This window comes from Centropristis striata, chromosome 8 (assembly GCF_030273125.1).
Source record: "Centropristis striata isolate RG_2023a ecotype Rhode Island chromosome 8, C.striata_1.0, whole genome shotgun sequence".
NCBI lineage: Eukaryota > Metazoa > Chordata > Actinopteri > Perciformes > Serranidae > Centropristis > Centropristis striata.
The window spans coordinates 20697048-20722453 of record NC_081524.1 but is presented as its reverse complement, the minus strand read 5'-3'; the positions used below and the strand labels follow the sequence as shown (position 1 = coordinate 20722453).

At 39.5% G+C, this 25406-nt stretch overlaps 1 protein-coding gene across 1 annotated transcript in view; it reads left to right on the top strand.

Moving 5' to 3' along the window:
* Positions 1-21905, top strand: part of dgkb (diacylglycerol kinase, beta) — a 104747-nt gene extending 82842 nt beyond the window's left edge. The window contains exons 24-28 of the mRNA XM_059338836.1: positions 7057-7147; positions 8073-8268; positions 16212-16332; positions 16593-16653; positions 19982-21905. Coding sequence (XP_059194819.1) covers positions 7057-7147; positions 8073-8268; positions 16212-16332; positions 16593-16653; positions 19982-20089 — 577 coding nt within the window. The 3' untranslated portion in view covers positions 20090-21905. The remainder of the gene's footprint in view (positions 1-7056; positions 7148-8072; positions 8269-16211; positions 16333-16592; positions 16654-19981) is intronic.
* The last annotated feature ends 3501 nt before the right edge of the window (positions 21906-25406 follow it).

The window sequence follows — 25406 nt, the reverse complement described above, 5'->3', positions numbered from 1 at the left end:
CAAGTTTATTGCACTTACCATAAACTAAAGACCTCCTTATCTACCTTAAAAGTCTCATCTTACTCGAATGGACTTCCTATTAATCGTAGCACAAGCTGGCCACAGCTGAAGACGCTCCTCGCAGTCAGTCTGTCAGGAGTTCAGCGTTCAGCATCAGTCGGCAGATAACGAACGACAATCCCATCCAGCCAATGAGATGCTCCTAATTACCTAATGAACAGGGACATGAGGTGATTTGTTGCCATGGTGCGCTTGTTAGGTTAAGTGGTGGAAATCGACAGGATGCTCAAATGTTGTCTCTTACTGTATCTGTCCTTACAGTGTGTCTTTAGTTTCCTGCAAGGTCTCTGTTTAGGGTGTTACTGTACAGAAGCCATGCTGCAACTAAAGATCTTTTGAATGGACAATAATTCATTCTTTCAAGTAGTTCACAGCAACTGTCCATGTAACATCTGTAGGATAAAGCAACTTGGAGAAAACGTTTTTCCCCTCGAAGAAATCATTTAAATTGATGCAGCAGAACCAGAAATATCTTTTTTCTTTTTTCTTTTTCAAGACTTTTTTCTTGTCAGAGCCTGCTGACTACATTACCCACAATTTAACTGGACCATGTGCAGTTTAGTTGGACGCTGGGAAGTCCGACTTTAGTTTGTTCATGAGCTTTAAGTCGTAATGTGGAAACAACATGGAAGCTACAAAGAAGATCTGTTGCGTGTGATAAAAAAAACTTCTACCTAATCTAGGTCACTCTACATCAGACCTGGGCATCAGATGACCCGTTGAAAATTAGAATTCATTACACCACTATGCTTTTATTTTGATGGTGATTTACGTACGCACAGAAATGCCTTCCACAAAAAACACTGACTTAAACTACCAAAATGGCATCTCACAGTAAAAACAATAGAAAAGCTGACACAGAATGTAGACTTTTAATCACGACATTCAAGCCCAAGACATACCGGACCTTTATCACTAAATAAGAAAAAAGATCAAAAACACTAATAAATTGCTGGTTTACTGCAAAATATATATGCTCTATATTGTTTTTGTGGTTTGAATGTATGTTGTGTTTAAAATAAATGGAAAAGTGAGATAGTGATTGGAGTTTTTACTAGTTTTTATTGATATATTTGCTGCTATATACTTACTCCACTTTAACATAGTCTCATCATTACCTGTAGCAGCTCAAAAACAGATAATTTACTGCATTTCATAAAGCCATGAAGTCAATATTGAGCAGTTCAAAGTATTGGCCCTTTGTAATATCTCATGTGGCCTCTTGGGAAAATGAATTGCTCACCCCTGATCAACATGAACAGCAACTGATGGTTACAACCTACGTTTAACCATATTACAAATTACATGCGAGCAAAAATGATATGCAATACATGAATAGATACAAAGTTTCTTCTCATCAACCCAACATTTAAGTCATGATTTTTCTCAGTTGGGAACTAACTTTGCTGATTATAAGGAAACTGTTTGGATTATTCAGACATCTGAATTACATCAGTACAACAGCATTTAGATTCAAGGTAATGCCTCAAATATAAATTATTTTGTTCAAATTTTCCAAAAGAGAAGGAAAACTGAGCCAGTTGGAGGTTGCAGCAGGTTTGGGAGGGAGTAGTAGTAAGAATCCACCACAAATTTCAGTTCTTTATGTTACACTCCTCCAGTTTTTCCTTTATCTTCTCTCTGTGTAGTTGTGTACATGTAGCTGTAGTTGGGATATGGCGATTTTTTTCTTTGAAATAGTTTCAACTTACAGTTTAATATTCACATCAGTGTGTGGCAGCTAGAGAGAATCCATGTATTTCCATTGACTTTTTACCTTTTGAACTTGCTTTGTGTTTAGTACCATACCAAAAGCAGCTTCAACGCAGCATTAACAAAGAGTCTGGGCATCCAGGACATTCCCCTGTGTTGCATGTGGCTTCATTCTCTCCATCAATGACTAACCACTAGTTTTGAATATGCTTTTCAAAGTAGACACCTTCATTTGTTTGTTTGCAAAATTGCTCAGGCCTGTGTCCATGTGTTTGACTACTGAGCTTGCAGAGTGATGATGATGATTATGATGCTGATGAGGAGGAGGAGGAGGATGCTGGGGGAGATGTAGGGATGTGTTGTCGTGGAAAGTCTCTCAGCGTGGCCCCGTCTCCCCGCTGCCTCTTCCCACCTCCCTCTGCTCCCATCCCTCTTCTATTGACCATGTTGCACATTATAAATCAACCGTGAGTTGAGCTACCTTGCAAGTACCCTAATGAAAGCTCATTTATAAAGTGGCTAAATGGTCCTGACAAAAGTCCTAATGAGGAAATCAATAATTCAGTGATTGTTACTCTTCTTATACTAATACGTTCCTCTTGTAGCGCTTTGACTCCAGCTAAGAGAAGCCCATTTTTTACTGTGTTCAGTTCTGCGTGTCAGCACTGTTTCTGTCCCTGAAGCTTTGTGATGAATTGTGTGTTGTTGTCAGTTGTTTCTTGGAAAGATTTAAAGGCTTTTTTCAATGTGTGGGATGCTGCTTCCCGTGACGCACATTGTGATTTCTGTGACATCAACTTGTGTCTACTCTTTTTTCTGTTTTAATTTCTTTATATACATCTCTACTATCCATCCATATCATATCATATTGGTCTTTCTTTTTCTTTTTCTTATCAAATTGATGCTAGCTTTTGGCATAGCCTCTGTTGTCGTCCTGTTAGCTTAGCTACGATTGCTGTGTGAAGACACATTGAGATAATTTTCATATTCATCCTTTAACTTTCTCTGTTTAATATTTATAGTTTTCACATGATTTTCATACTCAAAATCGCATCCACATAAAGAAATATACAGTTCATTGGTGAAAAACTGCACCCGTCCTCTACCACGAGTTCTTAAAACCAGGACATAAGTTAGCATGTTAGCGCCCTGCCTTAGTGGTTAGATGCCTGAAATAAGGTCTGTGGTTAACTGAAGCTTAAGCGATATTTGGGTTTTGTTGTACAACATAAAATACGTTAGTAAATACCCCCACTTGTGAATTTTGAAGTTTTTATGTGTACTGTGTGGCTAAATGAGACTATAGTGGCTGTCGGGGACATCAAACGTCATTAGGCAAGAAACAGACGGGAACTCTCTCACTATTCTGCCTCACAGCCTTGAGTCGTGTTTTTCAGTGCTCTTGCAAACTCGTAGTTTAGGTTAATAAACAGTTTATTAGGCTATGGTTTCGCTAGCTTGACAAAACTGCTGGTTAGCTTGTCAGACGCCGTCTGAAGCTAACGGTAGTGACGTTCAAGTCATGTGACCGTGGTGTTTTTCCCTATAGCATAACATTAGCTTTTTTTTCATGTCGGCTACATTAATTCATTCACAGTCATTATCTTTAACCGCTTATCTGCACTCAAGTCGCAGGGGGCTGGACACTGGGTGAGATTGGGGGCAGGTCACCAGACTATCACAGGGCTGACACATAGAGACAGACAATCACGCTCTCATTCACTCCTACGGGCAATTTAGAGTCACCAATTAAACCTACAGTTTTTGGACTGTGGGAGGAAGCCGGAGTACCTGGTGAGAACCCACGCTGACACGGGGAGAACACACAGAAGACAGAAGAGACGCAGGCGGGAGGCGAACCAGCGAGGGTTCTCACCGGGTACTCCGGCTTCCTCTAGCTGTGAGCCAAGAGTGCTAACCACTACACCACCGTGTAGCCCCGGCTGCATTCAAACATTATAAAAGTGGTTAGCTGAATAAAACGAGTCAGCATCAGAAACGTGTGTTTGCCACAGTGCTTATTTTCCTGCAATGATCCAAAGTCCAATGCAAAAATCCCATAGGCCATTCTCAACAAGCCCCATGGAGATGGTACTTCCGCATTGGCCTACAAAAATATGTCATTTTGTTTGCTTGCCATGTGAGATATGCACTGATGCATCAAGGGTGCACTTAGAGATATCCAGAAGGTTAATGATCAGGACTTGTCTGCAAGGATCCCAAAATACTGTAGTGTGAAAATAGCTTTGACTGACAATGACAGCAGTGACAAACTAAAAGCCAATAAGAGCAGAAGAGGGAGAGGAAAATATCAGCAAGCATGGCTATTCTTTTCTCCTTCTTCCTTGTTTTTTCACTGCTAGTTGGATCACTTCTGTGTGTTTTGGTCATTTGGAGAACAGACAGACATGACCAGGATTCTTAAAAATGTCTTCTAATATGTGCAAAATGCAATGTGCAACAACTTTAAGACTTTCAGACAGAGGGTTGTGTGGGGTAATCAGTATGGTGTGTAGGTGCCTTTAGGTGTCACATGCCCTGCAGACAGTCTCAGACACAGGCTTACTCACAGTCCAGTTAGTGATAGCACTAGTATAGCCTCGTTGGCAGATGGTGCAGAGTAAATCCCTGATCTGTGACGTGGGACGGCTTGATTCTGATTAGATTTTAATTGTTGGTGACCTTTGATTCTGTAAGTAAAAGCCTCGCTGGCCCTTCTTGGTTTCACTCTCTTTCAGTGGAAGCATCCTGGACTTCTCTGACTGTCTCTCCTGTCAGGTGTCAGATCACTTTTCTATTAAATTTGAGGCGACACTGGCCTGTCCTTGTAATGTTGATGCTGATGTATTCACCGCTCGCCACATCGGTTTTAAGTCACTGGTGCAGGAGTCAGGACCACAGGCCAAGCACAGTTAAACACAGCCCATTGCTAGTCTCCTGGATTCAGTTGCACCTCTCCCTGCCGAAACAAGAAAATAAAAAAAGGTCTGCACCGTGGTTTCACTGAAGGAACACAGGAAGATGGAACAGCATTAGTATTATTCAGAATTTCCAAGAAAAAGAAATGTATGAAATTCAGTGATTTATTGACAGAAAATACATCTCAGTTATGTGATAACTTAAAAAGAATGCCATAAGGCTCTAAAAAGGCTTTTGGATGTCAATCATAAGAAAATGGAGAGAAAACATTTTCCATTGAGTAATCCACCTCAGACCGGGGGTGAGTGGGGAAAAGTTAGTTTTCACTTCTTGCAGAGCTCAGTATCTGCAATAAACAAAGTCTTGTGGAAATAATACACAGGATCTTTTCCACTGTGCTCAGAAAACAGTGTTTTCAGGCTTATTATATCGGTATCACCTACCATATGTTTTAAACAGTGGTGGAAAGTAACTAAGTACATTTACTCAAGTACTGTACTTAAGTACAATTTTGGAAGACCTGTACTATTTCCATTTTATGTAACTTTATACTGCTACTCCACTTCATTTAGAGATTTAGAGGCAAAAATTATACTTTTTACTATTTTATTTTTAATTAAACCTCATAACAGTATATTAAGTAGTTAAAATGAGCTCTATCTACAAAATTAAAGCACTTACATAAGTGCATCAATACAAATAATCTAATAATATATCTGGAATATTTAAAACAATCTGAATGAATCCATTCTGCATAACGAGTACTTTTACTTTTGATGCTGATACTTTTGTACTTTTACTTCAGTAAGTTTTCAATGCAGGACTTTTAGTGGAGTAATTTCACAGGGTGGTTGTAGTACTTTTACTTAAGAAAGGGATCTGAATTCTTCTTCCACCACTGGTTTTAAATGTTGTTCTTTCAATGTTCAACAGGCAGATTACTTCTAAATGAATCAGAGTGGAGTCCTGCTCCACATAAAGTGAAATTTCCCTTAAAAATTGCTCTATAAGGACACTTTATGCGCCTTCCTCTTGCAGCACTATCTGCCCAAAATGACTTTGACTTATTAGACTTGCCGAGCACATACAAATTGCTTTTTTTTTATTGTCTTAATGACCCCTTTCCTGTTGCATCACATTCTGGACAAGCTTCACACTCATGTCCCCTTTATACGGCTCTACCAATTGCTCATTTGTCTATACGTTATTAATGCCAAAGTTCTGAACTTTGCAGCCTCTGTCAGCACTTTCCACATGTGATTTGCTTAAGTTCACACTGTCCACATCCCTAAGCTTGTGTAACAGACGAGTAGCCTTTTTTACTTGATGTTTGTGGCCACCTCTTTGTTTCGGTAGCAGGGAGAAAGCCTTTACTTCTTTCTCTCGATAAATCAAACCATTCTCTGTAATTTTTTTGTATTTATTTTGTAGGCCAGTTGATAACAATGCCATTTAAACGAGGGAAGCAGTCTCTCTGTGTATCCTTTTTTAAAGTGCAAAATCCAATCAATAACTACCCCCAGTGGCCTTAACCTGCGAAGGTGACCAATTATAAATCTTTTCAAACCATGTTCCCTTTCATGTTTGAAGCTAAATTGATGAATTGTGCTCAATCCTGATTGTTAGAAAACAATATGTTGAAAGAAATCTGTTACCCTCAAATATTTTTTTTTCAGATGTTATTTTCCCCTTTAATTCCACATGATTTATTTTCTGTTTCTAAGGTCTGGATTGCACTGTTAAATGTCTGTTTGCACAAACAACTTTGTAACCTCACTAAAAATATAATAAAAAGGGTAATACAATTTATTATTTATACATTTTATTTGTGAATATAATGTAGCGTGGCAGCGGACAGATGGTGACTCACCCCTGCAAGGTCATTGATCATCAGCTTTCGCAATGGGAGTGTGTGCTGTAGGAAGCCCGGGGAGCAGCACCTCAGTCCTCTGTTAATTGCAGGGGCAGTTAGATTACCCTCTTACACCCCTTACTGGGCCTTAATGTTGAGCATGGGTACCCACCGGCCACCCCATGTGCCCCCTCAGATGCCTCCTTAACTGAGAAAATTCATCATTATGCTTCAATATGTGATTAATGAGCCACATTATGCATTCCTTGGAGATTAATGGCTATGTGATTTTGGTCAGCGGTAAACATTAGAGGTGTATTTCCTGTGTAGTATAAAAAAGATCCTGAATCTTTTTCATAAGCTCAGTATATGAGAGGCTGGAGACAGAGAGGAGAAGAAGAAGAGATGCTATGACTGTACACGCTTCAGATTTTGATGTGGGGGAAAAACACTCCTCAATGTTTCCTCTTTTCTCGGTCCCTTTGCAGTTCCTGTTGTCTTGTTTCTTTCAGAACAAAGAATAAGCTGTGGTACTTTGAGTTTGGCACTTCGGAGACCTTTTCGGCCACATGTAAGAAGCTCCATGACTTTCTGGAGGTTGAGGTAAATCAAACCACATATTTTCTGCTTTTTGAGCCCTATAGAGAAGGAAAAACAGAAAAGAAACTAAAGATTTTTCACAGCTTTTCTTTCATAAACTCCTCTGTGTGAATCCTAAGCATTCAAACATTCTCTGTTTAAATAGAAATATTTGATAAACAGAAGAGAAATACTAGGGTAAGAATTATAGCATCCCTGGTCAACCCTTGTTCTATAAATGGCACAAATTGGTACTAGTTTCAAATGAACCCAGACAAAGTGTTGATGTGTGAAGGCTATCTGTGCACCTCCCCACCCGCCTCTCACTGAACATCAGTTCAACACACAGGTAATTAGCCCTACACGACCCTGCTGTGTGTGATATTGAGTGATAATGAAGATGGCGTCTATACAATTCATCTTCTCCCTTCTCAGAGCTTTCCACACAGTGCAGAGGTCTTCATTAATTAGTGCTCGATAAGTAGCTACACTACTGGGGGAGGTATGAAGATCTATACTGGTTTAAAAAGCCACTATTTAGAGTATTACTGGCCTCTTTTCAGCCTTATCACATTATGGTGAGAGCAGGACTCAGGTTCAGCTCAAAAGGAAAGGTTCAGGCTTAGGTTGAGCCAGAAAGAGAGACAGATTCGTATTCAAGCAAAGACTGACAGGTTCAGGCTAATACAACAAAATAAGTTGCAAAAAAACAAATTAGTGCTGTCCTAATTAGTTTTGGCATGCATATTTGCATCTTACATATGGTTATTAATCAGGTTAACAGTTGGTTTAGATAGGATTATATAATTCTGAGATTTTACTCAGCACATTTTAGATAAAGACACTGTGCGGTCCTTAAACTGCTTAGTACCTTAATCTGTGTGTGCCCAATAAGCAAAGTAAACCTAAATGTTGTTTATTCCCTCTGTTTCTCATTTATTTCTAAAAGTGTGATGGTGTGACTCTGGACCTTAGCAGCATCTCCTTAGAAGGCATCGCCATTCTCAACATTCCCAGCATGCACGGCGGCTCCAACCTTTGGGGCGAGAGCAAGAAGAGGAGAGGTAACCGCAAGGGGGGGAAAAAGAGCCAAGACAAGAGGACCCCAGTGCTGGACCCCAAGGAGCTCACGTTTGCAGTTCAAGGTAGCTTTGAATTCATACATAAGAACTCATACATTTCTGACTGCTTTACGGTTGTCTGTTGCTATTAATCCAGCAGTAACTGCAGACTGAAAAACCCAATAAGAGAAATGTCAACATTGAAAATAAATTATAATAATCTTTAAAAAAAAAAAAAAAAAGAAAGGTAGAAAAGGCTGCTTGGGAAATAGTTTGTTTGTTTTTTTTGGCAAATCATACTACCTGTCAAACATGTGCAGCATTACTTTAAACACAACACAAAAAAGCACAAAAAGTCACACATGTAAATGACAATATATTGAGTCAAAAAAAACAAACTATTGTGTCCATTTTTATATATCTAACAATAAGTCTATATAGTAATTATCGTGACAGGCCTAATTGACATGAAACTTTTTGCAGACATTCATGTTCCCCAGAGGATGAAACTAAAATTATTTTTGTCATTCCCTTCGATTGAATAGGCATTATCAGCGGCTACCAGCCTTATCCTATGGGTCAGACAGCATATTAATTGGGCGGATATATTGATGTTTATTGTGAGGAGCCAACATCTAGTTGGCGTAGTAGTTTTTACAGGAATGAAGGAGGAAAGTATGAGGAGCCAAAGTGTCTGAAAATAGAGTCAGGTTGAGATGTTGGACAGCTCCTGACACACAGGATGAGCCATGTGAAATAAAAAGTACCTTTATATGTAATTTTATTATCATGTTAGTGTCCCGATGCGTGTGAATAGCATAAGGTATGTATCTCAACATGAAACGATGATCTTTTTTACTTAAACTAGCCACGCTGTTTCATTTATCCAAAATCTAACCATGTTATTTCTTTTTTCTAAAAACAACGGCCATTAAATAGAGTGATAACAACGTTTTGCACATATAGTAGGTGGAGCAGGCTCCTTCTAATGCATGAGGCTGATTCTATATATGAGGCTGATAATAACTGATAACTGCCATTTTTGGTTGATAACATTTGAAACGGGCATGACTTTTCATTTAGTGCCACCACCAGTGGAATATACACTACTGCTCAAAATTTTGGGGTCACCTAGAAATGTCCTTATTTTTGAAAGAAAAGCTAATTAAAATTAAAATAACAGACAGTGTAGACATTGTTGATGTGGTAAATGACTATTAAAGCTGGAAACGGCTGATTGTCTTATGGAAAATTTATAATATATTGTCCTGTGTTCCAGTGGCACATTGTGTTAATCCAAGTTTATAGTGTTGAAAGGCTCATTGATCATTAAAACACCTGAGCATTATGTTAGCACAGCTGAAAACAGTTTTGTGCTGATTTGAGAAGCATTATAATGATCCTTCCTCAGGCTGGTTGAGTATCTAGAGGTAAAGTTGGAGATTTGTAGGTTAAAATGATTATTTCTACCCTTTACTGTATTTTTGATTAATGTTGTAACTCATTTCATGAATAAAACTGTTGTTTTCATGCAAAACAACACAGACATTTTCTGGGTGACCCCAAACTTTTGAGCGCTAGTGTATATCAAAACCGACAGATATAGATACATGTTAAGCATAATCATGTTGACATTGTCATTGTGACGTTGCAATGCTGACGTTAGCATTCAACTCGAAGCTTAAAGTGCAGCATCACCAAGAAAACTCTTTGTCTTGTTTTATACTCAGAGCATTTTAAAGCTGTGATTCTCACAAGTCAGAAAACTCAACACACAGTTGTTGAGTCATCAGCAGCACTTTTAAAGCCCCGCATATACTGTAGATCATGGTTGGTTTGCCTAATTGGACAATAGTGCTGTACGTTAAGTAGGTTTGACAGTGTAGGAGGCCCTTTCCCCTGAAGCCCACATCACACAGGCTGTGTCCTTGCTCCTATCAGATAGATCAAAGACTAAACTTTTGACCAAACTTTTCCAGGGTGCATGAATATTTCACCGACGACAAGGTGAATCACAGCCAGCAGGTTTTGTTTGCAAAGAAGAGGTACAATCATGTCACTGTTTGGAACTGTCACTTGTGTATTAATGGTCTGTGTAGGCTCCAGTGGACCGGCTCAGTTAATAGGAGCGGACTGAGGGGGTGTTGGGCATACCCCTGAATCCATTTACGTCAAAAGGAAGCCCGTCAATGGGAATATGTGAATGAATGGAGCAGAATGAGTCAGCTGCTCTGTGGTAGCTGCTGAAATGGTGTGAGCCACTTGAAGGACTTCTGAGGGGAAAGGAAAAATATCCAGAAAGCTGGGGCAGAAAAAGAAATCCAATCTGAGATGTAAAGATGTTAATGCCACCATGGAAAAATACCAAATCTCTGCATTCAGAATCTGAAAAAGAAGTATCAGCAGTCCACAAGTATGAAAAGTGTGGTAATCCAAGTCAAAAGGAGCAGAGCTTAGTTTTTGAATCCATGTATTGCAATTAAATTTAGTTCACACATTCATGTTTCCTTTCAGGATGAATGCAAACCACTTTTCCTTTAGCATTTTAATTTATCTGATACCTTTGTTGATGTCCAAGTACCTGCAAAACTACTGACAAACTCCTCAGCCAAATCTGTTTTGCATTGTCATCTAACATTGAATGCAAAGTCAGCATCAAAGGACAGGGGAAAAAGAAAAAGAATTAAATTAAAACTAAATCATGTGTTTTTTCTCTCCTCACAAATGAGATATTGCTGCGAATTCTGGATTTGTTTGTGTTTTATTTCCCATCCTGTCTCACTCCTGCTCGCTCAGGTGATGCACAGTATGTTTTTAGGTTTCGTGGTGAGATGGTGTGTTTGTACTCGGGGATGAAGTGTTACAATCAGTGTCGGGCTTGAAACATGGCGAGAATCTCCAGACATGGCTGCTGGTGATCCCTTATGGGACTTCACAGATCAGAACTTGACTGGTGGAAAAAAAAGTAACAGGTGTCTGTGAAGCTTTATTTGTTAGTTTTTTACATTCTTTTTTGGTTTCCTTTGGATTTCACTAGCTGTTGCACCTTCAAAGTAACCTTGTTCAAAACTGTCAAAACATGGCAAATTAGTCCCTAATTTCCAGAAGCAGCATTTGCTGTTCTTGTGATGAAAAGACCAGCATGTTTTGTGCGTCTGGAAAAGTTGAGACAATGAAAAAAAACTACTGTAAATCACAGCGGGGCGGTGAGGGAGTCGAAGAAAGACAAAAAACACAGCTCAGTGTTAATAATAATCGACCGAAACAAAAAAGACATTCTTCTAACAAGTGCTGCTTCATGCTGGGCTGCTCTGACTTTCCTAATGTGACGGTGTGACTGTTAGCTGACGGTGCTGTATGGTACACTGAAGTCATATTTCCTTTTTTATTTTAATTGTTTCAGCATTTAGAAGTGTAACATGAGACAAACTGAATGGAAACTGGAAAAAAACTTCCTCAACTACGCAAAAAAGTTTTTACAGTTGCTGGAGTTGGTTTTTGCCTTTGTTGAAAAATATTTTTAACTTGCTTTAAATGGAATATAAACATTCCTTTACTGAATACATTCTCACATTCAACTTACATGACTGATCAGCTGTTTTTCTGGTTGGTACTGGCTGACATGAAAGAACAACTGAAACTGGCCCAATTTAACCAAATTTCTTAAGACCGAAAAAAATTTTCACCATGGGTAACTGGTGGGTTACAGTCATGCTGTAGCCTATAGAGCCAACTTCTGGTCTTGGGACCACTGTTTGGAAGTCTCACACTTGTATTGATCTCTTGCCTTGTTGGACTTGGAGTTGTCTTGGTCTCTGGCTCCACTATGGAGAACAAGTCGAGTTGTTCCAGCCTGCTTATTCAGGATCTTTTGTACAGATCTTCACCTGATTGGCTGATTCTACCAACATGGTGCTTTAGATCAGTTTGATGTTAGAAGACAGATCAATCTTCGTTATAGATAGATTTTGTTTTGTTCCTCCTGAGTGAGCTAATCCCTATATTAGCATTAGAAAGCTGGTGTTGACCTGGTCTCAACTGCCTTTGGATTTCATCTTGATCCTGACTCTACTGGACCAGGTCCAGCTGTCGTCTTCTCGGGCTCCCCTATCGGAAACAGGTCAAGCTATTCCTGGCTGTTAATTCGGGATCTGTTGCACAGAACTTTGTCTGATTGACTGATTTCACCAACATGATGCATAAGATCAGTCTCATGTTTGATCAGTTTGAAGACTGATCAGTCTTGGTTATCGATAGATTATCTATGTTCACCCTGACTTCCTATATTAGCATCAGAAAGACACAATTGCCTAACATGATCTTTAATAGGATTGGATTTTCGTTTTCTGTTTTGACTTGGTCTTGATGGCTTTTGGATTTGATCTTGACCTAAACTCAACTAGACCAGGTCTTGGACTTGACTTGGACTCACTTAAGTTGGTCTTGACTGCACCAGCTTTTATGCTGTAGCCTTATTCACTCCAAATGTGCCAAATTTCTTTATTGCGGCATTAAAGAAAAGTTGCGATTGAAATGATTTGAATGGAAACACGCCGAGTGAGGGAGGGAGTGAGTGAGATGATCAATTCAAAGCCCAACTTTGTTACAATGAACACTCCATTAATTCCTGAATAAAAATCAATCAGGGTGGTTAAAAAAAAAAAAAAAAAAAGGCCACGTCTGAACCTGGAAAGGCACTTAGTGTGGAGTGTGTATTCGTGTGCTGCAACATCTCTGTCAGTTTGTGCCTGTTTATTGATGTGTCTGTGTGTCTGTTTGTGCCTGTGTGTGTGTGTTTGTGTGCCCTTGTGGAAGGTGCCCTCAAGGTGAGCAGCCAAACTTGTCAGATCAAGAGAACGACGTATTTAGAGGTAAACACAGGAGTGCATTAGCCCAGAGGGGGCACCGGCGAGCAAGTTGCACGGATCAAACTGTTGGCAGGGATTATTCTGTGTGTGTGTGTGTGTGTGTGTGTGTGTGTGTGTGTGTGTGTGTGTGTGGATGGGTGGGTGGAGGATGGCTGCGGGATGAAAAAACCCTGACCTTTCGGGAGCTGTTAAATCGTCCCGCTGGTGACGCCAGGAGACAAGCCCCTCAGGTGGAAGGGAATGGCTGCGGAGTGAATTATTTAGAATGGGACTGAGGTTTTAGCAGGGGAGGGGCGGGGGTCCATGTGTGGGTGGAGGAGTTGATGCTTGGGACTGATGCCCCGTGACAACCCCTATGAAGCTTCCATTGGAGGATCGGCCTCCTCCTCCTCCCGCCATCCCTCTTTAGTTTTACTTTCAGCTGATCGGCTGCTGCTCCGCTCCTTCACCGTCTCTCTCTTATTCCTGCGCTCTTTCCCTGTTGCTCCACACGTGTCATTGTGCCGCCACCGGCCTCGACAGGTAGTTGTTTGACAGTGACAAGGACGCCGTTTCTTATCCCGCACTCTGACGGGAAGACATGGCTGCTGAGATTAAAGCCTCGGCGATGGTTTTTGTGAATCTCCCATATGTTTTTTTTCCATTCACACTGTCTGACTGTTTGTTTATCACAGTCAAATATTGCCTTCAACACTTAAGTGAGGCACATTATGTTGATTTTAGGTTAGCTAAGGGCTGTTTCAGTCTATATATATGGCCTCCGGCTGCTTATCTTGTGTGTTAATATTTCACCACGCTTCTTGTGTAAACAGTTAGGTGGCTCTCCCACTTTATCACTGGGGAGTAAACATGATGTCTTTTTCTGAATTCGGCAGAGTCCACTCTCAATTATTGTTCCAGGCACTTTATTTTGCACCTCTAATATTAGAAATAATGGTTGGTGATTCAAAATGAAAATGAAATTCATCAATGAATCTTAGTAGATTCAATCTGGCAGTCACTTATTGAAGTCATGTGTCTGCTATTTATGGAGCTGAAATAATTTTTTCGTCCGATTTATGTTTTTTGTTATAAAAGAAGCGTCGGGGCATCTTAAAGGAGTAGTTCAACATTTTAGGAAATACAGACTGAGATATAAGAATAAGAATTTGTTGTTTACTCGGGGTTATGTTGACTACTATTTCTCCTCTTTTGTAAGGATTAAATAAACAAGATTAATGAGTGAGTTTTAGAGGTGTTGAAAGTATTTGTTTTCTGTAGCTTTTGGCTCAGCAGGACAAACTGTTTCTCCCTTTCTCAAGTCTTTACGCAAAACTTGTGGCTCCAGTGTAAGAGTGGCACCAACCTTCTTATCTAAGGCTACGTTTAGACTAAAGGTGAAATGTGACTTGGATTTTGTTGTTTTGTTGTTTTCACTTTGAACAGCACAATTCACACAGAATCTAATCTTTTCAAGTCTGATTTGGGCAACTTTTATTTCTATGTGGGCCTAAATCAGATAAAGGATTGATTTCCTGAAATTCAATCTCTATTCTTGCAACTTTTAAATCACTCTAAATCGACATTTGTCCAAATTTTGTGAACACAAACAACAGATGTAGCCAAACTTGTCCTTGACATACTGGGAGTTTGGATTAAATTTGTTTTAGTGAACCCATTCACATCACAAACCCATCACTCCAGTAGTAGCAGCAATTGCTCCACAAAAAAGGTGATATTGGCCACATTTAAAATATATATATATAAATGTCACATACATTTTATAATTTAATGAATTGCTCATGCACAGATATGTCAATGATGACACCCCCCCCCCCCCAAATATATAGAAATATCAAGAAATTTTTTTGAAATATGTAGTTCCATCACATTATTTTTGAGTTTCCAAATAATTTACTTAGATTCAGGTACATCCTTCAAGTTAAAGTGGTTTATACACTAATAATGTTTTCAGATAGTTGTATTCTCAGCCCAGGCCATCTAGAGGTTAATGGTTGTAGCCAAAACATGCAGGTCAAATATGTTTTGCTATGTTGTAACTGAACATCTGGTTGTACAGAGTCTCCCTGACCTCGTTATATTTAGCAGAGAGGCTCTACGGTCTCTCCAGCAGTCTTGGTTACACTGGATCTTTGTAGCCCCAGGCAACAAGGAATCCCTATCGCCATGGTGACGCTGTCCATCATACGTGTCACCGCGGGCCCGTGTGAGCCGTTTGCAATAACGTGAGAAGTCAGAGTGGGGGGAGCGGCTTTAAAGCCCAGTGTTAGGAGGTCAACCTGCTGGGTATGTACACACACTCTTCCACTCCGACCCTGGAAAGCTCTGCACTCACAGTCCTGCTCCGAGATAGGGGCAGACGCATGTCCATCACCATGGTGACAGCTGGACACCACAGGTCGGCAGCGACAACAACACCTCACGACAACAGCAACATTACCTACGACACTCCTTCAGGAAACTAACGCGGCTCAGATAAACATGACAGCGATGGAGCAGCGTCGGTGACAGCGAGCTAACTCGCTCACACGCACCAAGCACCTAAAAATGGGTCTTAGTTTCAATTAGTGTCTGTATGCTCCCAGCAGCGAGGCAGCAGCTTCTTAATTTGTGGAGGGACGAGTCGATGGAGAGTAGGAGGCACAACGAGCCGCTGAAACAGATGGGCCCTGCGTGACACTGGGCTTCCAGCAGGGGCAAAATCAATGCTCATAACTGCAAAACAGAAGAGAAATTAATAATTATAATATCACAAGATTGCTTTGCATTGCCGGTGCAATCTAATTAATAGCTGTTTTGTTTGTTGCTTGTTGTTCTTGTTGCCTTTTTTCTTTTTTTTTTCTTTTTTAACTGTGAATCCTGAAGTGAGGAGCATCACGTCATCTGCTTTTATTTTTTCCACTTTCCTTTTCTTCCTCGCTTTCTTTGTACATTTTCTTCATACCTTATTTTTCTTCTCTCTCTCTGTAAAAGTCTCTCAGTTTAAAGATGATTTAGGGGCAAAAACTGGCACTGAAATGGGCCTGCACTATTATTCCTGCATATAGTAAAAGACTCGAACCTAATGTAAGTCTTTAACAGAATCTTCTCATTGCGTAGTTAAATATTAACTAGCAGCTGACTTTAAATCTATATAAAGATGTGTTCTTTGTGTTTTAGATCTGTCCGACCAGCTGTTGGAGGTGGTGGGGCTGGAAGGAGCCATGGAGATGGGTCAGATCTACACCGGCCTGAAGAGCGCTGGGAGACGCCTGGCACAGTGCTCCTCAGTCACCATCAGGTCAGTGTTCAACTGGACCACAAGTTTATATTTGGACATGATTTTGGCACTGTCATTGTTAGATTCTGTTATCTTTGTTAGATTTTTTTTTAGCATTAGGTCATCATCGACAATCTTTAGGTCTGGAGACAAAAAAACAAAACAAGTATTTAGTTTAGGCTTTGAAATATTCCAGTTTCCTGTCAGATAAACAGTAAGTCACCTGGTGCAACATTTTCATTTAAATTGTTTAATTGTTACATGTTTTTTTTCACTGACAGAACCAGTAAATCCCTTCCCATGCAGATTGATGGGGAGCCTTGGATGCAGACTCCCTGCACCGTAAGTTATTTGCAGTTTTGTGTCATCACAAATGTGAACACTTTCACCTGTAACCACGTGTAAGGGTGATGCAACCCAGGTGCCAGGATAAATGTAGGCACCGTACATCTCTGCAAACCAAAGATATGTTGAATTTCAAAGTTAATTAACCTCTACAACTGATTGTCATCCCCTTCTGCCGTGGTTATAAAGCTTTGGGGGTGGGTGGCAGTTCTAAGCACGAGGTAAACGTTGTTGGTACAAACAAAAACTATTTAGATTTGTTTAAGCAGAGACCTCTTGTGGTTGTAGTTATTATGACAGGACTATAAAGAGCCACAAAGTCTGCAGAGGGAAGAGGAAGGAGGTGGATGGGTCAGTCAAACAACTACATAACTATGCAAAATAACTCAGGCATATCACATTCTGTGTCATGTGTGTTACGACCTCACACATATTTACAAACAAATATTGAGTAAATAGCAAACTTATAACCCAAACCGTGATGTTTTTTCTAAACCTAACCATGTAGTCTGATTTAGGAAACACTCCAGTGTGTCATATCAGCGGGTCATAAAGGATGAAGGACTTGTTGGATTCTCATCATAGCTCCACATAACTTGAACCTTAGAAGAAGACTTCCTGTGTGGACTGACATACATTATAATTACATCACAGTGTATTTGTATATGTCTTATTAAGAGTTATTTTGAGATGTTTCATACACATTTTATGTCTTATAGGATTTTGTGATGGATATTAGAACCTTACATTACTTTCATTATAATAACACTATAATTGACATAAATGATTTGAACTTTAATGTACAGTTCCTGGTTCCAGTTTAATGTTAAGAATTAACAACAAACTAAGAATCCAGACAAGACAAATCACATTTAACAGTGCAGTACTCCATAAACTATTTTCTAATGCCACTATTATAAATAAATTCACAGTCCCATAAGGTCTTATGGACTGGTTTCAAAATAAAAGACATTTGACACAGTATCTTCCAATTCTCGCACAGCTTTGTGTTTTGTTTTTTCAGTCATTTCTGACAAATACTTAGTGATGCAAGTCTTACTTCTTCTAATTTGCTTACCGTCTACGTCTCAAACATGTGCTTCGAAGAGTGTTTGCCCTCTGTCCAACTTGTTCATTTTTCAAAATGAAACTCCTCAGTTTGCGTTGATTACGGTTGTGTTTAGCTTTAATTACAACGCCACTGCAGATGAAGTGCTGCTGAGATTTACATATGGATTGCTCAGGCAAAGCTAAAAAACCCAGTGCATGACAAAACGAGTAGCCTGCAAGTGCTCTTGTATCTGCTGGCACAACTCCACCAAGCAAAGTTAGGATCTGACAATCCATAATTGTGCTGCAATTATTTCCACGGCGAGTTATTCATACTGTATATCGGAGCTGAATTTGAATCAGTCAACCTGTTAAATGGTTATAAAAACACCCCAGTTCAAATGGGATGTTAACCCACTAATTATTAACAACAACAACTATGCAAATGCACCTCAGTTCCTCTGCATGCATAACATATTCAACACCATCTAACCATTTGCATTTTGAAGCGACATGTGTCACTGTCGCTTTGATAACTAGGTCTGAAATAACTACTGCAAACTGAATTTTTACTTTGACGTGATTCTGGTAAAATGCCACTTTAACTCTTAAATACAAAACCCTCTCCTTAGTTTGGACGGTTGTTAATGGCTAGACAGGACATTAAATAGGTTATTTGTTCTAATTGTTTATAATTTCTAAGAGCCACATTGCTTTGTAACTTGGGCTCTTGATGGATATAAATTCTTAATGCTGCATTTTTAAAACAGAGCTTAGTTATCCTCCTAATTTATTTCAGGTATTCCTTTAGATCTTCCTCGTGTCTTGAAAAAGGCTATCATTTATTGTATTTTGTGAAGTACCTTAGAAACATTAGGCTCAATCACGTTTAATGATGGCAGAAATCCTACAAAAGCTGGTAATTGCTACCAAGTCAGAGTGCAAGTACAACAAATGGCATCTCTCCTTTGAAGTGAACGTGGTTCCTTTAATGCAGATGGTAGCATTTCCTCTCCCCATTACTGCATTTAGACTCTCAGTGCAACAGTATTATGAACTATGTGCTTGATATGACAACCCTTGATGGTGGATATTTGTTGTTCCATTGATCTACAATTTCAACCTTCAACAGAAATGGCCTCATTGTTGGGAAACAGGATATTGTCAGATATTATACTCTTAAAGACCACACTTATAATCCTTTGTCATGTATGTTACCATTCGTTCTCAGAGACAAGAACCACAGGGATTCTCAAAGTTTGTCACATTAAGGTCTCTCAAAAGTGAACTCATATGCCAACAGGCCCGTTTTGACAAGAACCCATATGGGCCCCTTGATGCATTATTGGATTATACTCTGTGGGGAGATAGCAGTGGGTAAAAAGAAACTTTGGCTAGAAACTACATTTTTTAACAGGGATAAATTCAAGTGATTTAAATTAGGGATATGCTTCGAACTCCCTTTTGTGTTCACATGTGGTGGCTCAACTTGGCTCGATTTGACTCTGTGCGTCAGCCCAGCACGGCAGAGATTTGCATCTCCATTACAACCGGGCTACTCACTTGAAGGTGTGTCTTTAATGGGCGGCTATGGCTCAGTGGGCGCCATGGCACTTTACATGCCGGAGTATAGTTGTGCATGTACCCTTAATTCCCAGTGGCTGTCCCATGTGAATATTACTTTACTGATGAGCATGTAAGGCTATGTCAGAAAAAAACAAAAACAAGAATACAATGAGAAAGTATGAAGGGCCGTAAAGGCCATAATTCATATCTTCCCTCTCACATTCACAGTTTTACCTCTCACATACACAAAAATACCTCTTTTTTCTAAAATTGTGTATGTGAGGGGTAAAATTGTGAATGTGAGATAGAATATATGAATTATGGCCTATATGGCCCCTCATAAGAAAGGCCCATCACATGCTTAGTTTTTGTACGACCAACAATCCAAATCCCAGAGATATTAATTTCACTATGAGAAACGACTGCATCTGAATCAGAATCTGGAACAATTTTTGTTCAACAGCTGTCTGTGAATCTGTCAGTTGACTAATCAATTAGCACAAATATAATCAAAGGTTTCGGGGCCTTTGAAAGCTCTACTCAGGTGGGACTCATAAGGTTGACTGGATTAAAGCAGGTGGTTTACTGGGCCATAGATTCCCCAAAGAAAGCAGGAAAATGGATACAGAAAACAGACATTTCCTTACATATTTCTTTGTAGTGCAGCACCAAACTAAATCTTAACTTCTTTGCTTATTTCTTACACCAGATCGAGATCGTCCATAAGAACCAGGCCCCCATGCTGATGGGACCGCCACAATGCCGAAGCTTCTTCTCCTCCGTCATCAGACGAACACGCACCGAGAGCAAAGACTGATCGGTTCAAGGCCTTTTGTGTTCTCACAAGCACCTGCAGAGCAGCGGCCACAAGTTGATCATCACTCAGCCCGTTAGCGAAGCGGGGTATTTGATGCCTGTTTGACAGCCCAGCCTAAAGTAGCAAACTGTAGGTTCAGTATGTATTGCCGGCAGCGTGGAGACGTCACTGAGAAGCCCTTATTTAGTGCAGGAAGAGGTGAGTTTAGGACTGACGCTCTGATCTACAGTAGGTAGAGTAGTTTAGCTCCAAAAATACTGAAGCTATTTTGGGAAGTCCAACTTTCTAAAAGTCTGTTTTTATTTTTGCTGTTGTGATCTGTGCCATGTGGAAAAAACCCACAGATGAATGTGTTTTGTGTGATATGATGTATTTATTTATTTATTCATATTTTGCTGCTATTGATGTTTTTTAACAGTTTTTTTTGCATTTGCATACCCCTGATGCATGATGGACAGTGAAGGAGGTTGATGCTGTCGAAGCTGACATATCTGGAGCTTGCGGCTGATCTTAGCCAAGTGTTTAGTAAGAAGTGAAGTTTCTTTGCTCAGCATTTCTTCGGCGCTTCGCTCATGAATGGCTTCAAGTCCTGAAAGGACAGAGAATCACTTTTGCTTTCTTTTAATGGTTCCTGCAAGTCATCCTTGTCATGTTTTGATCTGCTGTGTTGCTGCTCCGTCAGTGGAAAGATTAGGAATGATTATTGATCTTCATAAAAAATGCATGACACTCTTTGTTTTACGTCGCACGAGAGATTTCCAGACAGTTTTACCAATTGTGTGCACATTTTCTGTTGCATGAGTGACCGAGATCTGTTTTGACACTTGTGGAAATTGATCGTTTTTTTGAATCTACGTCTACAGTGCTGCTCGGTTTTAACCATATCATCCTTTATAAGATGGCTGCATTTTTATGAGATCCTGTTTTTTTTTCTTAACAGGTACTCAGGTACTTTTAAATAAAAAAGCTTAACAGTGGAAAGTGTTCAATCAGACTGTATGTTGGTACAGTAACTGTATAGTTGGATATTCACGAAAAAAGCAGTTTGACCTCCTCTGGTCATTGATTTTCTCTGATGTCTGTTGTTGAGTGTTTGAAGTCCGCTGTGCATAAAAGCGTACACTGACCAATTAATGTCTAAATACAAAATGACTATTGACATATATATTGTACAAGCTTGATTTGAAACTGAAAATCAATCCCATCCAATAATTTCAGTTTTCAGAGGCATTTTACAGCCACTGATGTGTGCACAGGCCATGTGTAAAATAAAATAATAATGCACCTTTTGACAAATTTTCATTTATTTAAAGCTGCTCATTTCGTAAAAGAAGTCTCGTTATACACATGCATTAGTCTGGATGGTAATGATTCAGTACATTTCTGCATTTAAATAGCATTTATGTCATTGAGTCTCACCAAAGACACATACTGGGGGATATGTTACAGACACGCCAGTGTGACACACACACACACACACACACACACACACACACCTGATAAATGTGTTGTTTTTAACTTAATTGCACTCCTGCTTGTTTTCTGAGAATGATTTTAGGCTCGACTGTTTCAGTCTTTAAAAGTGCCATATGCCAGTGGAGACTGAGGCCGGGTGAGTCTCCCATCTCTTTGCTTTGTACGGTGCTGCGTTTGTACAGTGAGGTTGTATTTTTGTACACAGTATTTATTTATTTTTTTCCGCTTACTGCTTTCACTCTAGAACTCACACCATGTTGTTCTGCCTAAAAAACAAATTCTGCCTGCCAGTGTTGACTGAGAAAAGTGAAATAATTAAAAAAAAGCTTTTGTTGTTTGACATTGTGTTTTGGTGTTCTTTGCACATTGACCTTTGACTCTCTAACACACACTTTGATACTTTAAGAAAAACTGAAATTGGAATTCTGCTCACTTTCTGTGTGAGGAAGTATAAACTACAGTGATGCACTGAAAATTTGATATTATAGTTGACAATGCGTTGTGTGACGTAGCGCTGAGTGACACATGCAAATTGGGGCGGGGCTTGATCTGTTTCCAAGCAGGAAAAAACATAGCGGCCTGGTCACAAACATCCTCAAATTACAGTTAAACATACACTCAAATGTGTTTCTGAAATCATTTGAGGTGAGAAAAAACATGCAACCCAGGAACAGAATCTTGATTTATTTCTTATCAGTGCTGCCTACCTGGTTGGAAATCTGTCTGAGAAAGGAAGAATGACCATACACATCCATCAGATTAAATAAAATATGTTATATATTTATATGAGTTTGGTAGATTCAACTAGTTTTTTTTCAGTAACAAATGAACACATTAGACTGGAAATGTCTGTGTGGTCAGGTCTTCAATTTAAAACTAAAATAAATTTGTGCTGATTTTGCCTTTTGTTCTGCTGTGTTCTGTTACCTACTAGGAATTACCATGTAGTTCAATGCATCTCTTTTGTTTCTGGAAAGTTTAAACAAATGACTAATAATAATAATATGACCTGTGCTCTCTGTCCATGGTGCTAAAATATGCGCCAAAATAGATGTGATAAAAGGCATTTACACTGCCCTCTTTTAGTTGTGCATTTCATGCAAAGATTAGGTATTGTGAATGTCACAGAGCTACGTATCTGTTAAAACACTTTTCAATAGTATAGTGACTTTTGCTGAAACAACGCCCCTGCTGTAGCTAACTATTCCAGCTAATGCATTAGCTTTCCATCTGTAGCTAATTATAGGTAAGACCACCCTTACAGTGGACCCTGTTAAGGAATAAGCTGTCTCTGTTTTATGGGTCCAGATATTTATATCCTTAACCGCTTATCCGCACTTGGGTCCCGGGGAAGCCGATCCCAGCTGACATTGGGCGAGAGGCGGGGTACACCCTGGACAGGTCTCTAGACTATTATAGGGCTGACACATAGAGACAGACAACCATTCATGCTCTCATACACACCTACAGACAATTTAGAGTCACCAATTAAACCTAAGCTTCATGTTTTTGGACTGTGGGAGGAAACCGGAGTACCCGGAAAGATCCCACAGGAAGGACATGTAAACTCCACACAGAAGAGACAAGAGTGTCAAAATCAAACTAGAAGTACTGCAACCTCAGTGCATGCTCTCCCCCTTGGAGAACACTAATGTAACAGCAACTAGCCCTTCAGAAAAAATAATAATTTCTTCTTTTTGGTTATAACAGTTTTAACCAAACACGACAAACACAAACACCATGATACTGATTTCTTAGCAGAAAAATTATTTCATTTGCAAGGCACTTTCTCTTGAACCTCATTAGACCACCAGCAGTGTCCTCACACCTGGACCTTTCTATCCTATTGTCTGGAGTGGCACTTTGTTTACTGCGTGTCTCGGTGTCACATGGGTGGACGCCTGCACTTGAACTGCGTCTCTCCGTCCTCGGGGGGGTTCAGCAGGACTGACACAGTACTTCACTTCACATCCACTTCACCTGCCTGGTAATGGAACCCTGCGTGGATCCAAGATGGCATCAGCGTGACCACTGCTGACTTCCGATATGTCCGTCTTTCACTCAAGTGTTTAATGCAATGGTAAAGTTCCCTTTCAGGGGGTTTATCCTAGATCTGTCCTGTACCAGTGCAGGGGAAATCTTTGTTGATTGTTGTACTGTAGAAACACATTTTAGCCACTACAGTTACAAAACATATCAAGGCTCATCCTGGCAATGATATGGAACATTACTTTTTCAATCTGACTATTGACTTTCCTCGATCATGCCTTTAACCTATTGTTTTATCTTTTGTGAAATAAACTGCTTAAACTATACTGGACAAAAAAAAGTAAGAAAGTAAAGTAAGAAAGAAAGCAGTTAAAAGGCAACTCAGTTTAATTGTATTTATGTAGCCTAACATGATATAGTGTCAAAGGGCTTTCCATCTTCTAAAATCAACAAAAAACATGACACAAACTAAACTAATTACCTTCTCCTTCTGAGTATTTCAATTTTCTGCTACTTAGATAGACTTTAATCAATTACAATTCGGAAGTAAATATTTAAATTTTCTATTTATCTGATTCACTAAGTAAGTGTACCTTTTACATTCAAAATAATAATACTTAATATAATATTACAAATTCATTCAAATTCATGACATATCACCATAGATTAGCATGATATTAGCATGGTATGAAGCATAAGGTAGTCCAAATTGGCTACACCTTTACCAGTTGCAATGTACACATTAATGAATCAATATCTGAGTCGATTAGAAGCCTGTTAGTCAATTTGGTTAAAAATGGAATGCATGACTGTAACAGAGTATAATAATCGCAAAACTACTAGCATAACATAGTTTAGCTTAGCTGACTTAGCCAGTAAGCTAGCTAGTAAAAAACCCATTATACATAAATGGTAAATATATATTTTAAATAATAATACATACTGTACTGTAGTATTTATAATATACTATACCATACTATCAATTTGCTATCACTTCTGCTGAACAACTTTTATAGGTATTGCATTTTTTTTGTTGCAAAAAATAGTCTTTACCCTTCTAGCATTATATATATGTGTGTGTGTGTGTGTGTGTGTATAGCTAAGGTAAGCTAGCTAATAAAATATATATATATTTTGGTATGCTAACCGGCCGAGCCAAACTATCTTATGCACCTTGCAAGTCAGGATCATAGTTAACAGTATAGATTATATTTAAAAGCTCTTCAATGTCAACTGTTGATAATTCTGCTTTAGCATTACTTCATTGATGCAATGTATACCAGGAAGCTCAAGAAAAACAGCATGGTTAAAACTTTCTCCAACCTCTTCTTCTATCAGACATGTTTGTGTGTGTGTTAAGAAGCAGGTTGGGGTTTTTTTCTTTCTTTTTTTGGAAGCTGTCCCCAGTTTTGCCCGGTGACCTGTGCTTTACTTCCAGGTCAGTGCCTTCTGTGGGTCCCCGGCATTCCCAACAATGTCTCCCTTACAGGAGAGGAAGAGCTGGCGCTTCAACAAGTCCCTCTGGAGACTCCTCAAAACACAGTTACCATGGACACAAACTTGACCGGGAGAGGAGTGAGGAGCGTGTTTGTGTGTACACAGTGTGTGCGAGGGAAACGAGAGGGAGAGAGGGTAAAGACAGGACTGTGTGTGCGTCTGTTTGTGTGTGTGTGTGTGTGTGTGTGTGTGCGCGCGCGCGCGTCTGTTTGTGTGCGTGTGGGTGTGTGTGGGGGGAAGGGGTGCAGGTGCAGTTTGCGTGTGTGCAACTTTAAAAGCATGAAAAATTAAGCTGGAGTTTAGTGCTCATTTGCTGCAATTAAAAATAACAAAAAATTCGAAACTTTTAAAATAA